General features: G+C 39.5%; 2 protein-coding genes, 1 long non-coding RNA gene and 1 pseudogene across 6 annotated transcripts in view; 3 read left to right on the top strand and 1 right to left on the bottom strand.

Annotated features, from left to right (window-relative positions):
• Positions 1-42: 42 nt before the first annotated feature.
• Positions 43-3,108, top strand: LOC120414313 (T-complex protein 1 subunit beta-like; annotated as a pseudogene).
• Positions 3,109-3,228: 120 nt separating this feature from the next.
• On the bottom strand, positions 3,229-4,512 carry LOC120414347 (uncharacterized). The gene is made up of 2 exons (XR_005605074.2): positions 3,501-4,512; positions 3,229-3,428 (listed from the first exon to the last, which is right to left on the bottom strand). It is a non-coding gene; the product is annotated as an uncharacterized LOC120414347 (long non-coding RNA).
• A 128-nt stretch (positions 4,513-4,640) lies between these two features.
• Positions 4,641-17,916, top strand: part of LOC120414355 (40S ribosomal protein S12, mitochondrial) — a 29,369-nt gene continuing 16,093 nt past the window's right edge. The window contains exons 1-2 of one of the 3 annotated variants that reach the window (XM_039575516.2): positions 4,641-4,774; positions 4,837-4,892. In XM_039575516.2, the coding sequence (XP_039431450.1) occupies positions 4,841-4,892 (52 nt within the window). In that variant the 5' untranslated portion in view covers positions 4,641-4,774; positions 4,837-4,840. Of the gene's footprint in view, positions 4,775-4,836; positions 4,893-7,560; positions 7,698-7,995; positions 8,462-17,916 lie in introns of those variants that run through there. The other 2 variants (XM_052710525.1, XM_039575517.2) reach the window with 2 other exon arrangements.
• On the top strand, positions 7,557-16,170 carry LOC120414353 (E3 ubiquitin-protein ligase NRDP1). Of its 2 annotated transcripts, none has more exons than XM_039575511.2 (5): positions 7,557-7,697; positions 11,491-11,833; positions 14,253-14,840; positions 14,926-15,091; positions 15,151-16,170. In XM_039575511.2, exons 2-5 carry the CDS (start codon positions 11,744-11,746, stop codon positions 15,252-15,254), a joined length of 948 nt encoding a protein of 315 aa, XP_039431445.1. In that variant the 5' UTR covers positions 7,557-7,697; positions 11,491-11,743; the 3' UTR covers positions 15,255-16,170. The 2 variants fall into 2 exon arrangements, with proteins under 2 accessions (XP_039431445.1, XP_039431443.1); XM_039575509.2 differs by having other exon boundaries at positions 11,452-11,833.

The following is a 17,916-nucleotide window of genomic DNA, read 5'->3' as shown; positions in this document are numbered from 1 at the left end:
ACTCCTAAAGCACTACGTTTGTTAAAGCAAACCATCATAAAAATGGTAAAACCTCAGGTAAAACGGTAAAAAAGGAAGCCTGAGAACTAGTTTTGATCACTTATATCATAAAAAATAGTAAAAAAAAAAAAACTATAAATAAGATGTTGTATTTTACATTTTTTTATGCATACGTACAAAGGGTTATTATACACAGAAATTTGAAGTTAATTTTACGACTCAATTTGAAACTGGTTGGAACGCTTACTGTTTTGCTCATTATTTAAATCTAATGTTACTTTTTTATATTTTGACCCTTGCTCTGATTTGCATAGTCCTGTCATCAGGGGTGACATTGGGTCTGGGGGGTGAGATTGGGTCATACAAATTTCAGCATTTTTGTATTACCCATTTTCACACCCCCAACTAATATTACTCCTGATGACGGTATTAAAAAATGTTGCGTTCGGAGTTTGCCGAGGAGTTTGCACACAAAGAGTGTAACCTGCTTATTAGCTCATTCACTTTGTTTTGCTTGAATTATTTTCTAAATTCTAGCAAAATAATGCCTTAGTGGGTTTGTAATTTGGTTTGTAATCAAAGATTGTATCTTGTTCACGATAGAGAATGTCTGACATAAAAGGGATACGCTTGTTGTTTGCAAACCTATTACGGCCTTTTTCATTATTTTGCTAGATTTTTTTTTTAATTTTATTAGGGGAACCGAGGGGGACGTCACTCCGCGATAACACACTAAAACGCACAAAAACGAGCTCGAAAAGCATCAACGCTACTCATCGTGCCGAGTTTTCACATAACGCCACCTTAAAGCAAGTTATCGCAAGTTAACGCGCGTTAAAGCGAGTTAAAGCGACCAGCGTCTGCTCGACTTTTGAACCAGGGAAATCTTTCTTGCAACCTTGCCGTCGAGCAGTTTTTGGTCAAGTTTGGCAACTCGGTATTTGTTTTGGTTTTTTTCAAGCAGTTTTGACAGAAAGAAAAAAAAAACAAAGCAAACTTTGCACTTTTTTGTCGACGTCCGGAAAAGTTTGCTCCGGTGTGATCGCCGGCTCCACAGAGCACAGCGCACGTTTTGACGACCGGAAAAGTTAACTTTATTCCCGGTGTTTTGGGTGTGATCGGCGGCTCTAACATCAAGTGGTTAAAACGGACTTTGGCGGAAAATCCTGGCGCAAACTCATGGAGGAACAAAAGTTTTCGGGTAATGTTTTTTTTTAGCAGTGTGATTTAGAGATTTTAGTTGTGATTTGTATTGTTTTTGTAGGCAGATAATCGACGCGCTTGGATGTAGATAAGCTATTTATCACCGGCTTTTGCCCTGCTTGTTACCTTCCCCCAGCGAATCGCCGAAACGTTTCCCGAGAAGGAGAAGGGCGAATTTGCCCGGCTGTTCTCGTTTGTGGGGGCCATCATGATCGGCGATCTGGTCAAGAGCACACTCGGTCCGAAGGGAATGGACAAGATTCTGGTTGCGCACGGCCGCAGCGCCGGGCAGGTTGAGGTCACCAATGACGGGGCGAAGATTCTGAAGGCGGTCGGCGTAGACGATCAGTTGACATGAGTCGCTTCCAGGAAGACGAGGTTGGCGATGGAACGACTTCCGTGACGGCGCTGGTGTCAGAGTTGCTGCGCGAGGCGAAAAAGTTTATCGAGGCCACGTAGGCGGCACGTTCGGCACTGATTGCCGCGGCTCAGAACAATTCGAAGGTTGTGGACAAGTTCCGAGAGGATTTAATGAACATTGCCTGGACGGCGGTTGTTTGGAGGACTGGACAAGAAGCCCGGTGTGCACAAGCCGAAGCGCATCAAGAACGCAAAGATCTTGATCGCCAACACGCAGATGGCCACGGACAAGATCAAGGTTTTTGGTACGATCATCAAAATGGACTCGATGGCGAAAATTGTCGAGCTGGAGGTCGTCGAGAAGGAGAAGATGAAGGAAAAGGTGACAAACCGGACCAGGTTCGGCTTGGTCGTTGCGATCTGATCGAGCTGGTCATAATCGGCGAGGACACGCTGTTGTGCTTCAGCGGAGTTCCTCTCGGAGAGGCCTGTACCGTCGTAATCCGTTGGGCAACCCAGCTGATCATCGACGAATCGGATCGTTCGCTGCACGACGCCCTTTGCGTGCTGGCCGCGGAAACGTCCGGTAAGGAATCGATGGCCATGGAAGCGTTCGGTCGAGCTCTGCTCTAGCTGCCGACGACGATCGCCGACAACGAAGAGTACGATACCGTTTGTAACGCATAGCGGAACGAAGAGTAAGAATGTAGGAGGTGGGGTTTTGCAGGACTTTTTAAGTTTATGATTATTTTCTTTGCAGGTGCACGTGTAATCCACATGCCCATCGAAGGACGCTGCAGCGATGGCAGGACCTGGACATCCTGGACAGCCGGAGCTTGCACAAGTGATTGTCAGGGCAATTAACCTTCACCGGCTACTTGGTCTCCAGTTGTGGGTGTAATTTAGACTTCTCCCGACATGAGCAACCTCGTGCCAGCGATGGTGACGGCAAAGTCTGCATCTTTTTCACGGCCCTTACGAGCAGCTGAGTGCCTACGTAAGTTGGTCTGGATCTACCTGTAGATTTTAGTGGTTTAATTCGGGTTCTTTTGCAGACTAACAGTAACGCCGTGCGCAGAGTTTCGAGTTTCTCCTGCTCCTCGCGGATACAAATAGTCACGCGGGTGCTTCCAATGGAGGTCTCTGTTGAATCTGTACCACCGCGGGGACAACACCAATAGTAACGGTGGTCGGCGCATCGCCGATCCGTACTTCACTTTCCTCTCGCTCAAGTCGATTTGCAACCTGGTCTACAAGCGTGGCTACGTCAAGCAACGACAATGCTGCATCACGATCACAGACCAGATCGAGTGCTGGACGCACTCAACCAGCTTCCAGTATTCCGAGAAAGTTCAACGGCTTAAGTGCTTCGTTCAGCAAGCTGGACGTTCCCAAGCACTGGTCTCGCGCATCGAAATTACTGTTTACCACCGGTTCAACCTGATGCACAAGAAAATGCCCCACCCGCGGCATGTGTGGAAAAGTTTTCTGGCTGCCTTAGAACAAACTTCCGTTGACGGTTTCACCCGAATCCGCCGCTCCTGATCAACTACGGCTCCGATCTCGCCCGTTTTCTCATCGAATAAAATCAGTGATAAAATTATAAAAAAAAAGATTTTTTTTAGATACAGTTTAGATTCCTTCAGCGGAAGATTTATTTATTAAAAAACGCATCCTACTACAATTTATTAGTTACTACACAGAAGTGTTGCGTCTTACTTCTTCTTTTTCTTGCGAAGCGGCGTTTTGTCATCTCCTGGTTTTAGGAGCTGTTTTCCTAACTGGACGACGATCCACTGTTGGCTGCAGAACCAGCCGTACCTGGCACCGATAGCATCGAAACCGTTCGTGACTTCCTCTATGCACTGGAGTGATTAGAAAGAAGAAAAGAACAGAAACTTAGCAGCTTATTAAGATGTTGGATATATTTAACCTACCGTTTTCTTCGCTTCCTCAATCTACCGTTTTCCGCAATCTTGACTCTTGGAGTATCATGATGGAGGCCTTGACATTGTCGTTCTGTTCCTTTGCATTTTCCTTTTCGATCACTTAGTCACTTTAACATCGTGAGTTTTCTCGAACCAGATTCCGGCCAGTTCCAATAAGCACTCCGACAGATTTTAGAATGCCCTAATTATCACGGCCAGCTCAAGGATCACCCTGACCACCTCCAGGTTGGCACCACTCTTTTCCACGGTTCCTTCAGCCTGCTCGCCTCAAGTCGACTTGATCAACTCCGGAAGCAAATGCGCACGATTCGTCGATATTGTTACAACTTGTATCTGCTCAGACCAGCGGCACTGGGAAGGTTCGTCCGGGTGGCACACTTGAAGACGGACCGCGTCCCGTCGATGTAGGGCGTGCTCTTCTTGGCCGTTCCAGGTCAATCCTTTTTGCAGATTCCCAACCTGAGAAGGCTGTCTCCACCACGAAATCTACGAAAGACCGAGCCAGTGATGAAGCCGTCTCGAGTCCCCGGAACACAAACCTGTGGCAGGCGCAGGAAACGGTTCCGGCGGATGATTTGTCCCTTTTCTTTCAAGAGGAAAACAAAACAAACTGCTCGAATGGTTTGACAACGAGAACTGTCATTTGCTTTTGACAGTTCTCGCTGTCAAAAAAAATCGAGCAGTCTGATGCGAGATCGCAACAAAAGGTAAGCCAAAAAGCAAGTTATCGCGGTTAACGCGAGTTAAAGCAAGTTAAAGCGGAAAAGCAAATGTTAGCGCTGCAAAGGTTTGAAAGGGGAGCTTTATCGCTCGGTGAACGCAGGAGTGACGTCCCCCTCGAGGGGAACCATACCCTTTTTCAGCCTATTTCTATTATCGGCCTATCAGCACTTTGCTCATGAATTACAGCTTTCTTAGAGTGTTTTTGACTGTTCCAAAGTAATAAATAGCTCAAATAAAAGTGAGCAAGCAACTCTTCATTGTTGATACATCTGAAAATGTTGATTTAATAGCGGAAAACGGCAAAAGTGATGAGAATTGGTCGAACGGCTTAGAGTGATTAAAATGGGTATATTTCCCCTATTTCGACCTTTTTAGTTTCGACCCTGATAGCGGAACCCTCTACCAAAATGTGACAGTGACAGTTCGTTCCTGTCCCTGCGCTGCTGTTGGTAAACACAAGTGCGAAAGTAAGCTCGTGAGTGCGAAAACATCGTGCAGTTTTGGATTTCATCGGGTGCCAAAGCATCAAATTTGTTCAGGTAGGTTGCATTCGGTGTTTTACAACATAACACGATGTATTAATAATAACTCTGTTTTTCAGCACAATGAATTTCCTGCGACAAACGTTGAGCGTGACGAAAACGCTTGCCAGTGAAGGTAAGTACCGCACCGGTGTTGGTTGTGTAATACTGTGTGTTGAACTGATACAAGATACGATCTCGCCAAAAAATAGTTAAACATATGGTTTTACCAAGAGTTTTCTTTTCGGCAGAACTAGACATTGTTATTATTAAATTATAATTGTTATTAGTACTTATCTACAATTTCAGTATGTTTTTATGTGTTATTATTCTATAGTCTGCCGCAGTCATTGAATTTAAAGCTGTCTCATGCGCCTGTTTCTGTATCTCTCAAATTTGTGCAATACAGCATTGGGTTCCTGAATTCGAAACCATTGCGTAAAAAAACATTAATCAGGTTGCAGGTTGCTTATCCGCCCTTTTCCCATGTTCCTCCAGTTTTCCCATGTTCCTCCAGATGTTTGCAACTTCATTGTGAAACTACCTACTATTACTGTCATTCTCGAATGACAAAACACCTACCTTTCTTCATCAAAAATAACAGAATTGATAAGAAATACTTTTCGATACAAGGACTGAAAAGTACTACTTTTCGCGAATCAACTTTTCAGCACTTATATTGAATAGTATTTTTTTCAATATCATTTTGAAATGAACGGTGAATTGACTAAACATATCTGGAGTTTTTTTTTTTAAAAAAAGGTCCAATCAACCAAATTTTCAGTTTTTGCTTCTTGGGTGTTTTTTAATACAAGGCGGTCGAGTTGCGGCTGAGGACAAAAGCAAAGGCCAGCAGAGCCAACCAAGACCCCTACACAATCCCCCTTCCCTTCCCACGCCTTGTCTTTAACATCAATCCCTTCCCTACTAACCCCGAGTAGGCCGCGGGTAATCGGCTCCCCTCCCACTAACATTTACACACAAGATCCTCTGTAACTATTAAGTCAAATGTAATTGCAAAAGCCGACTCGGTCCTAATCAGGTCCCAGTACCGAAAAGGACCTAATAAAAATAATTTTGCGAAAAAAAAAACTCAAGGCGGTTTCAAAAACACCCAAAAACTAAAAAATTGGTTTATTGGACTTTTTCAAAAAAAAAAAAAAAAAAAACTCCAGATATGGACGTTTAACTTTGACTCCCATTCAAAGAGCTATCACATGTTAGCTTCCAGCTTCCAGGCTCATCTTCCAGGTTTCAAAAACATCATGCCATCTACCAGCGAATATTGGTCAAAATAAACGAAACCATTGACAGAGAACATACTCTGCAGTGAATTAAAGCATATTCCAATCATAATATGAGTGAATATTTGACCTTAGAGTCGGCGCAATACGAAATGCATAAGAAGATTATTTTTTGAATTTCGCTCAGCTTCTGGTACAAAATATGGGAAGATGGTTTTTATGCATCTTCCAACCAACCAATGATTGGAATTGCTTTCTGGGGGTCTTGTGATAATACCAGCGATAATTTGAGAGAATTCTTTTGAAGAAATTTTCAATTTCTTTGCCGGCGTCAGTATTGATCAGCATGATATTAGGGACCTTTAAAAATTGTGAAGGGGTGATGATTCCTACTTTTCATCTGTGGTCCACGGAGCAATTTTTGGGGGTCCAGGTCAATAACACAGTAGCATCTACGGGTAGACACCAATGCTATGCTATGCTATGCTAAAACCGTGGAAGAAGGAACTTGGAAGGGAATTTTCCAATTAACAAATGATTGTAAATGCTTTCTTTGAGTCTTGGAAACATGTTCCTGTTATAATACGAGCGAATATTTGAGAGAATTCTTTAAAAAAAATGAAATTCTAAAATATTAGATTTTTACGAATTTTGCTCAACTTCTGGAACAAAATCCTAGAAGATGTTCCTTTTGAATGCAACTGGATATTCTTTCTAAGAGTCAAATCGAAGCTCTTTTATTTTTTGTTTGACTTTCATATAGAAATGCTGAAAAATAATAACAGAACATCTATCGTAGTGTTACTAGAATTCAATATTTTCTTGTTTTGATATTATTGCATTTTTTCCTTGCGCTGTGGATAGCGGCTTCGGCTGCCGATCCCTAAGTTGCTATGGGGCGCGGGTTCGATTCCCGCCTTATCCTCCTGGCCTTCTATCGGATGGGGAAGTAAAACTTGGTCCATATGCGTAAAAGAGGTTTTGAGTGACTCACCTTCGGACGCCACATAACCTTCGGACGCCTAGAAATGAGCAGAAACTTGCAACAGAGGCCACAAAAGACCCGGGCGTCGTTAAAAAGGATTGCTTTGCTTTTTTTGCATTTTCTTAAGATTATCTTTTTCAAAGTCGAAGTAGGTTTTTGAGCAGGTTAGAATAAGAAGATTTTTTTCAGCACGAGTCTTACATTAATCCAACGAGGTTTCACCGAGTATTTGTTTTCGGTCTTAATAGTTTTCCAGGCAAGTGCTGAATGGTTGAGCTTCTCAACATTCAAATTATTACTGAAAATTACTTTTGGGCCATTTGCCAAATTTCTAAACACGGCAAATAGGAATTTTCAAACAAATTTCAGAAGTATCAACCAAGATGACCAAGAATCCTAATTTGACAACTCCTCTCACTAATACAGTGCAACCCCGTTTATTTGCCTTACCTCTTTCCTTCAAACTTCAAACTCTCTCTCTCTCTCTCTCGGCCTCTCTCGCGCAGCAGCCAGTTTTTGTTGGGTTTTTATTTTCCTTTCGCAAGCTGCCGTGCCGAGTTGGGTGGAAGAAGTGTGTCGAAATGAGCAAGTTTTGATGGCCGCTGGTGGTGGCTGGCCGCTGCGTGCAGTTTCTCGTATCCGTGTCCGTGTGTCCCCGAGGGAACCCCGATTCGGGTTGCGTCGAAAACGGCGTGAAAAGATTTCACGAGCGGTAATTCACGGAGGGAGGAAGGGTTCAGGGCGGTTCCTAGGGCCCTCAGTGCAAGCCCCCGGAGCGGCCGTGAAAGTGTTGAACCAGTTTTTTTTGTGGCGGTGGCCTTTGCCTTTGGTGGTTTCGAAAGAACGTCGTGAGGTTGCAGAAGGAAGAAGAGGTCACATACGCCGGAAGAACTGCAAGAAGAGAAACCAGTGACGAAACTGTTGTTTACGGTGTTGCTCCGGGTCGTCCCCCGGGCCGCCATACAGGGTGCATTGGATAGAGGACAGAGTTCACCAGCAAAGAAAAAGGAAACAGGCAAAAAAGGACAACTTCAGCAAAAAAAACCTAAATTGTGTAACCTGTTTTACAACTTTGTGGACACACACAGGAAAAGACCCCGGGGGAAGAAGGCGATGGTGTGACGACGGTGAATGGGTGGAATCGCTCGCTCTCTGTGTGTATTTGTGGTGGCCGCATAAAGGCAAGCATATTGTCGGTCGGATGGGTTGTGCGGATATTCGCCAGCAGTGGGCAAAGCAAAGCAGAAAAAGGAGCAAATTTGCACGACTACACTACACACCAGCCCAACCTGCTTCTTCTCTTGGCCATCCACCACAACATTCGGCACTAATAGCCGCTGGCCGATGCTGTTGTCGATGATCGTTGCTTGTGGGGGATCGTCCAAGGAGAGAAAACTATCCCAGCTAGTGTGGTCGCCGATTGCATGGAAATAGTCGAAGTGTCTTTGCCGCATATTCGGAATGGCGTAACACTAGGTTTGCTTCAAAATTTCATGCAATTTAGGTACTTGAAGTTCACATCTGTGTTGACCATGCAAAAACAAGGTCGGAATCAATTTAGAAATAATGTTGGCCAAAAACTAAATTTATAACAATTATAAGCATTGTAAAACTGTTGTTTAAAAAAATCTGGTAGTTTTTGTTTTGTTTTTGCATGTTTGGTACTACAACCTTAAATTTGAATGACTTTGGGTGTTTGATATTTTCCCCAGAAATTTTCATTTCCCTTTATAGGTCCTTAATGTGGACTCTACACAGCAAAAAAAAACATGGTAATATTACATCTGCAAAGAGATGCATCTTTTATGTCAGAAATAATGTGTAATTTTACCTCTGAAAATGTGCAATTTTACCACTTTTCTGGTGTCACTTTTTTAGTCTAAATTGAGGTAAAATTACATCATAAAAGAGGTAACATTTAACCTTCCAAAATTACATCTTCCAAATTTACATTATTTTTTACTGTGTAGCTTTCTTTTTTAAAAAAAAGTTGACTCCTACTTCGACACCGACACCTGATGAGTAGTAAAAATATCTATGAATTTAATAACATTATTTTTTTAAATGACTCGAAAAACGAGCTTTTTAGTTAGACCTCCTAGATCTACCTTCATTTGTACATATCGACTCAGAATGACCAGCTGAGCAAATGTCTGTGTGTTTGGCTGTATGTAGACATGTGTACCAAATCAATGTCACTGGAATATCTTGTCACAAGCTCAACCGATTTTGGCCGGAATGGTTTTAATCGATCCGTCTTAACGTCCCCTAAGTTGCTATTTAAATTCATGCAGTTTTATCATGTATTTAAAAAGTTATGTTAAAAAAACTGTTTCATATTAAATTAAAATTATGGTAAAAAGGGTGGTTTTTTTTTATGAAACCCTCACATGTTAAAAGCCTTGTAGAGGAATGCAATTTTCCTGATAGGCGGTGTCTGTATAATTTTGACAAAAAGTCTGTAGATAGTCTGTTTTATTTTACTCATCACTTATTTTTATTAGGACCTCTTAGGTGCTGCGATCACGTTACGGGAGATCCATAAACTATGTGGATACTTTAGGGGGGTTGGAATCACTCTATAAATGAGAGTAAGGCACCAACCACCTAAAGGTGGATTAAGTAACGTTTTTTTAATCACATCACTCACATGTTCAGTTTACATTTGCCCGAATACCGCAAACTGGGGTGAATTTGATAGCTTGATTTTTTTTGCAAAATGAAAAATTCGAATTAAATACAAATCTAGTGGTACGGAATCATACTGAGCTTTTTTAAACGAAAATAAGTTCGAATCACAAAACGGTAGTGCATAATAGTTTCTAGGTTAAAAGTTTAATACGTTATTGAAACAGAATTCTTAAATATCTTCAGATTTAAAGGCATTTTCAGTTGTACAATTTTGTAAGTAAATTTGATTTTTTTTTTGTGAATCTTTTGAACTGTTAATTCACTCAACCTCAAAGTTGCATTTAATTTATTGATAGGTAATAAACATATATAAATAATTGTTAATTTTTCAAATCAAACATTAGAATAAACCTAGCCTTCATGATCGTTTTAACATATAAATTCAATTTGCTCACTTTTCGGCTTACATTTGTAACAAAGACAGTAACTATACAAGTCACTTTGGTTTTAAAATTACAATTTTCAATGAATCTTTTTTTTTAACTCTACAGATTTTTTTTAAACACGTACATGGACGTATGCATAATAAAATTTTAAACATAAATTGAAATCCTATCGGTGTGACCCCGGTTCTTGTCATTTTTAAATATAATGTTGAGATTTGTTCAACTTTTTTTTAACGTTATCAAAATAGTTTGCTTAAGGAATATCATTTTGTGATCTTAGTGAAAAATAAAAAAAAACTGATTTTTGTGAACTTACTTGCATTATAACAAGTACTGAACAAAAAAATATCCTAATTGCTGAATTTTAGATAACTCCGACTCCGGGCTACCAGAAATTTCCGGTTCGACTTCGACTATAGCTTATAAAATTTAACCGACTCTGATTCCAGTTGTTCAAGTTTTGACGACTCCGACTTTGACTCCAGTTCCTCAAAAAGACCCGAAAAATATATTAAAGGATAAAAACATAAATTACTATTAAAATGTTTTAATTGGCAAAAAATAATGGTATTTAAGGAAAAATAATATATTTGTTTTACTGAAAAAAAATTAAGTGCAGTTTCCTGCGTTGGTGATCATTTTTCACATAAGTGAAACAGTTCAACGAGTACCAGTACCACTGAAAGTAATTTATTTTGGGAAAAATAAATTGTGTTTGGCAAGCTTCTCGTTTCACCTTAAAATATAAATTTATTCTTGATACAAATGTCTAAAAATGCAAGAAAAACAACGTTGGGTATTGTTTTATTTTTTCATTAAGTGATTTTAACTCAAAAAATATTATTCATCACCAAACGTTTACATACACCGTTGGACCGCACTATTATCCCTTTTTCTGCACTCAGTCTATGTTGAGAAGGTGTGATTAGTTTAGTACTTTGGTTCTAATCAATTTGCTAACACTTCATATATAACCACGATCTGTTTTGAGAAATGATGCTTTTTAAATATTCGTATCATTTACCTTTTGAATAAAATTAAGTAATTTAAAGGTTGAATTCTACCCACTATTGCAAAATTACACCGTTAACGAATGCTTAAAACATGAAAATAACGTATTGTTGCTCGTTTCACTTGGTTTGGGAAAGAACCACTGAACCGAACGAAGAGCTATAGCTCGAAGAAGCGCCTCACAGCAGCGACCACAACTACCGCAGACTGGGGGCCCGCTGGGAGTAGAAAGGAACAACCCCGAGATCACCACCACCATCACCAGTCACCACCCACCAACTTCAAGACCCCCGTCCAGTTGTGCACTTTTTTTTTGCGCGATCCCTTTTTGCCTGCCTGTATCTTTGTGTGTTGAACTCATCGCTCATGTGAGTGTAGTTTAGTTAATATTCGCTACTGCTGCTACTGCGGTGCTAGTGTGTCGCGTGCATCATCTCCAACTCCAACTTGAGCAAGTCAACGCGATAAGCCCCGAAGAGAGCGGAGTGTGTGTAATAAATTAAAATTAAAAAAAAACCAAAAGGAAACGGTGACCCCCGATCCCGGGGCCGTTTGAGAAGAGTGTTCAAAGCTCGACAAAAAGAACTGGTGAAAAGCATAAAACGCGATCGACCGGAAAGAAGAGCAGTGACGGTCACCACCGGAGGTGGTGATTCCCCACCCAGGGAAGATGGGTTACGATCTGACGCGCTTCCAGGGTGACGTGGACGAGGAGCTGATCTGTCCGATCTGCTCCGGAGTGCTCGAGGAGCCACTGCAGGTGAGTCCAAATTTCTTTTTCAACCAGTTTCCATTTTTTTTAATCATGCCTCGGAGAATCTTTGCCCAGAAATTCACGAACCCGTGTGGACTAAGTGTCTCCACGCGGTGACGGACGACAGCCCGGAGCAAAATTGATGAAGATAACAACAGTTATAACCGACGACGACGACGACGACTTGGACGTCGGTCGCGTTGCGTGAGTTAATATAACTACCTCCCATTACCAGTGTGTGCAAAGTGCAGTAGTATAGTTGGGAGAGAGATGCACTTGCTGCTGCTCGAAACATGTTGGCACGCAACTGTCGCTCCCTTTCTTCCTTACTTTCATTCAATTATGAGCTTCGCCACTCGAGTGAAGGGGATCTCGTTTTTGGTTCCGACTTTGGGGCCGAAAGAAAGCCAATGGCCGAGTGGAGAGCCATTTTCGAAGAAAAGTGAGCAATTGAATAATTGTCCAACGAAAGTTGTAGGTATAGACGAACGAATTTATTGGCGATTGATGCCAATGAATGTTCTATCCAGTAGCTTTGCTTCTAATTGAAACAATTGATCCGTATTTGGGCACAACTTAGTATGGGCCGCGCGTTTCCGCGCCAATGAAAAGTGAAATTTATTGTTTCCATTTTACGACTTGTGGAGAGGAGGTTGGTTAAAATTGCAAAAAAAAAAAAACAGCTGTGTAACTGTGAAAATTTTGAGCGAAAAGATTAAGGTTGAAGGGTCGCTAAAGATCGTTACAGTTGGAGAAAAAAAATCATGTCATGCAAAAACGTCTTCTTTGTTTGTCATAAAATCTTACCTAAGAATCTCACACTTGACCATTAGGACACATTTAATGACACCTTTTAGTGGAATTTTGATTTTTTGCTTTTCCCCATACATTTTTACGATTTTTTCCATGCAAATTTTAACGATAAAAAAAAGCGAATTAATCGATTTGGCTCAAATTTTGCTCAGTTATAAACGACGGGGTACCTCTTAAGATTTTCAAAAAAAAATATTTTTTTCTTGTCACCCTACCGTATTTGAAAAATCTGTATTTGGAAAAATGTTTATTTTCTATTTTTCAGTTTTCGATTTTGTTTATTGGCGGCACAATCAAATTACTGTTGACCAACTTGTACCATATCTCTAAAAATTGCAGTTGCCCCAACCCCTCTTCGATTTCCGTGATCACAACTTTAAAATCATTTTTCAATTTCTCGTGACGGAAACGAGACAATCCCTTTGATTGCTGTGGATTTTTACTAAGACACGTTTTTATTGCTCGAATACGTGAAAGAGTATTTTTCATCAAAAAAGGTACACAATAGTTTTAAAATCACTGAAATTCCAAAATTCTAAAATTCTAAAATTCCAAAATTCTAAAATTCTAAAATTCTAAAATTCTAAAATTCTAAAATTCTAAAATTCCAAAATTCTAAAATTCTAAAATTCTAAAATTCTAAAATTCTAAAATTCTAAAATTCTAAAATTCTAAAATTCTAAAATTCTAAAATTCTAAAATTCTAAAATTCTAAAATTCTAAAATTCTAAAATTCTAAAATTCTAAAATTCTAAAATTCTAAAATTCTAAAATTCTAAAATTCTAAAATTCTAAAATTCTAAAATTCTAAAATTCTAAAATTCTAAAATTCTAAAATTCTAAAATTCTGAAATTCTAAAATTCTAAAATTCTTAAATTCTAAAATTCTAAAATTCTAAAATTCTAAAATTCTAGAATTCTAAAATTCTAAAATTCTAAAATTCTAAAACTCTAAAATTCTAAAATTCTAAAATTCTAAAATTCTAAAATTCTAAAATTCTAAAATTCTAAAATTCTACAATTCTAAAATTCTAAAATTCTAAAATTCTAAAATTCTAAAATTCTAAAATTCTAAAATTCTAAAATTCTAAAATTCTAAAATTCTAAAATTCTAAAATTCTAAAATTCTAAAATTCTAAAATTCTAAAATTCTAAAATTCTAAAATTCTAAAATTCTAAAATTCTAAAATTCTAAAATTCTAAAATTCTAAAATTCTAAAATTCTAAAATTCTAAAATTCTAAAATTCTAAAATTCTGAAGTTCTAAAATTCTAAAATTCTAATATTCTAAAAATCTAAAATGTTTCGAAAATGTCTAAAATTCTAAAATTCTAAAATTCCAAAATGCAAAATTCCAAAAAACCAAAATTCAAAAATACCAACATTCTAAAATTTCAAAATTGTAAAATTCTAAAATTTCTTTTAATTTTGTAATTTTGATTTTTTTTTAATTCTAAAATTCGGTAATTTTAAAATTTTGAAAATTAACATCTGAAAATATTTAGAAATTTGTCAATTGTTGTGGGAAAAAATTCTTACTTTCGCTGGCAACGATTCTCCTAGGGCTATCCTTCTAAAGACCCCAAATACAATCCCTCCCTTTCACTTCCAGGCGGTAGCATGTGAGCACGCGTTCTGTCGAGCCTGCATCACAGAGTGGCTATCGCGGCAGCCGACCTGCCCGGTGGACCGGAATCCCATCACCAACAGTAATCTCCGAGCGGTGCCAAGAATTCTGCGCAATCTCCTGTCGCGACTCAACATTAGCTGCGAGAATGCCATGTACGGGTGTACGCTGGTGCTCAAGCTGGACACGTTGGCCACCCACATCGAAGAGTGCGAACACAACCCGAAGCGGCCACTGCCGTGCGAGAAGGGCTGCGGCTTCGTGATTCCGAAGGACGAGTACAAGGACCACAACTGCTTCCGGGAGCTGCGTTCGCTGGTGCACAACCAGCAGCAGAAGATGAGCGAGCTGAAGAACGAAATCAACGATCAAAACCTGGTGATAAACGAGCTGAAGCGGGAACTGAACCTGGTGAAGGATTTTATGAGGGCGATGCGCGTGTCGAATCCCGCGATGCGAGCTATCGCCGATCAGATGGAGCGGGACGAAGTGACCAGATGGAGCAATGGACTGGCGAGGGCACGAGTCACTCGGTGGGGTGGAATGATCTCAACTCCCGATGACGCGCTGCAGGTACGTACGTTCGGTGATCAAGTCCAGCAGTCAGGCCAAATGTCCAACAGTAAAACAACTAAAAATCCTTCTTTTTGCTGCCCAGCTGATGATCAAACGAGCACTCTCCGAATCCGGCTGCCCGCCTCACATTCTCGACGACCTGATGGAGAACTGCCACGAGCGGCGGTGGCCCCGCGGTCTGAGCTCACTAGAAACCCGCCAAAATAATCGCCGGATATACGAGAACTACGTCTGCCGGCGAATTCCAGGTTAGTTCGTTGGTGATGTTAATATTTTGAGATTCCCGATCAAATTTGTTTCATTTTAGGAAAACAAGCCGTACTGGTGTTACACTGCGACAACACGCACATGTCCGAGGACGTTATGGTCGAGCCGGGGCTGGTCATGATATTTGCTCATGGAATAGAATAATTACGTACTACAACTGCACCACAAACAAACGCCACTCCAATTGCTACTAATCCTGAAGCTCACTAAGCTCTATACGTTCGAATCGAGAAAAAAAAAATCACACCTTGAAGGCGCATTTATCAAGGCTGACAAAATCAGGATCCGTTTGCCACCACCACCACCGCCGTAGCCAGTTTGTGACCACACGATGGGTGCCATTTTGAGAAGCACAATAAAACTGTTTGACGAAATTTTATGCACAATAGTGTGAGAACTAACAAGAGCGAGGACTGAGTGCCGGAATATCAGCGCGGGAAAAAAGAAACTCTTGCCAATATCTACACCTTAAAACACAAAACAGAAACATTGATACACTTTTATGAGGAACCACAAAGAATAGACGTACGTTTGTTTTCGCTGCAATCTTCGCCGTAGCCTTCAAAAAGTTTCTTTCTTAAATACACCTACTTTCTCCTGATAGTCTAACTCGAATCATATCAGACAAACAACACAAAAATTGTGTAAAAAAAATATGTCGAATGTAATGGATTTGTACATGATCTCTGGATTTGGATTTGGAATCCCTATCGCTGCTGTGTTTATTTTTTTTGGGTTTGGCTTTTCTCTCATCGTGGGATGGAAAAAAAATCGTCGACGTGGAAAAGCAGAGCAAACCTTTTTTTTTTTGCTAGTGATGATTGCGAAGCTATGATTTACTTTTTTTTGTTTTTTGTTAGGACACAAGTCGGCTGAAATTGGGCAATCGGGAAGAGGAAAGATCTGTGCTTACCAAGGACGATCGGAAAAATCGTGAGGGCGACAGGACAATTTCAGCTGATCTTTATAAATTGAATAGGAAACGTTGCATTGATAATTTTAATTTAGAACTAGCTACTGTGCTTATGTATTCTAAGAAGGATAAATAAAGAAAATTAATCCAATCAAACTGGTGTGTGTCCTTCGAAAATAACAAAAAAAACTTTAGATCTGAGTAATTTTCTGCGTCTCCCTAAATTTTATTTTTATTTTACATTTTTCGTGAGTTCATACAACTTTGCGCTCTGTATTGTGAGAAGGGATGTTCTGATCAATTCAAATTCGAAACATCAATTCGATAAAGTTACTACATGTTTAGAAAAATATTGAGTTTCCGGGATTTAAATAAGTTATAAGCTGTATAAGCTTAATCCAAGTCTGACAAATAATATACTTTCTCACTATTTCGCTGCTGGTCATCGCCTGTTGCGTATGAAGCACACACACAGTGGAAACACATCTTGTTCTGAACAATTTTGCTTTTTGCCTTCCTCACCTTACTGGGGGAAGGCTATAAAATCACTCGAAAAATGAACTTTTTAGTTAGACCTCCTAGACCTACCTTCATTTGTACATATCGACTCAGAATCACCAGCTGAGCAAATGTCTGTGTGTTTGGCTGTATGTAGACATGTGTACCGAATCAATGTCACTGGAATATCTCGTCACTGGCTGAGCCGATTTTGTCCGTATTGGCCTCATTCGATTCGTCTTTGGGTCCCATAAGCTCCTATTGAAATTTATAAGATTTAGTAAAGCACATCAAAAGTTGTGCTTAAAAAACTATATAAATAATAAATTTCACAGTTTGCATAAAAGGGTGGTTTTTGCATGAAAACCTGCCACATTATATATTTTTAAAAAGGTTCTGAAATGACCTTTCTTGTGGATTAAAATTTTTTTAGATCTGACTTACCTATCTAAAATTACAAGCAGTTGGTCTGAATTTACATAACCTCAAATGGTCGGGTCTGATCGCCATGAAAAAGCCGTGAAGAGGGATACCATTTTCCTCAAAGGCGGTGTCTGTGTAACCTTGACAAAAAGTCTGTAGGTAGTCTGTTTTTTAGTCATCACTTATTTTTATTAGGACCTCTAAGGTGCTGCGATCACGTTAGGGGGGTTGGAATCACTCTATAAATGAGGTGGATTAGGTAACGTTTTTAACAATTAGTTGTTGTAACTTCAGAATCAAGATACAGCAAATTTAGTTAAATCAAAATGGTAAATCCTTAAAAAATTTAATGATAACTCAAAAATCTAGATAGTTTTTATTTATTTAAAATTTTATCTAAAAATAAACATATGATCGCCACATAGTCAAAATTGAGTTGTGCTATAGAAGATCACCTGAGAGAAAATAGTTTGGGAATCACTGACTTGAAAATTGCGATTTTGGAATTTCACTTTTATTGATTCAAAGTTTAATTGCATATTGGTTGGTTGACTAATCGGAAAATAATTTTAAATTATTGAAGCAAATAATTAATTAATTAATTAAATTTATGAATTTATTTTTTTTTATAATTTACCAAGCTACAGATTTTCGAATAGTTACAACCATTTTGGTCATAGTAAAGCCTCCTCAAAAAATAAAAATATTAAAAAATCCAAATTCGGGTGGGAATTTTTCACCTGGCAGATACAAAACGAAGTACCGTAAACTGGGGTCAATCGGGGCACATGGGGCGAATTGGGACAGCAGTTTTAACCATGTTGGAGCACAGTATTTTGATTTTTCTGGTTGGTTTCGGTTAGAACAGACTCAGGCCAACAAAATGTGTACATTCATTTCCAAATTTAAAAGCTTTAAGTGCTCTAAAAATTGCTGTCCCCATTCAGACTGTAGTCCCGATTCACCCCAGAT

The sequence above is a fragment of the Culex pipiens genome, chromosome 3 (genome assembly GCF_016801865.2).
Source record: "Culex pipiens pallens isolate TS chromosome 3, TS_CPP_V2, whole genome shotgun sequence".
In the NCBI taxonomy this organism is placed as follows: Eukaryota; Metazoa; Arthropoda; class Insecta; order Diptera; family Culicidae; genus Culex; species Culex pipiens.
Note: the sequence above shows the minus strand (reverse complement) of the source record. Positions and strands in the feature narration are given on the sequence as shown.

Excerpts from the sequence above, each read along its gene's own strand:
- LOC120414353 (XM_039575511.2), top strand. The coding sequence starts at position 11,744 with ATGGGTTACGATCTGACGCGCTTCCAGGGTGACGTGGACGAGGAGCTG. Across the intron at positions 11,834-14,252 it reads TGCTCGAGGAGCCACTGCAG|GCGGTAGCATGTGAGCACGC; the intron begins GTGAGTCCAAAT and ends TTTCACTTCCAG. Across the intron at positions 14,841-14,925 it reads CTCCCGATGACGCGCTGCAG|CTGATGATCAAACGAGCACT; the intron begins GTACGTACGTTC and ends TTTGCTGCCCAG.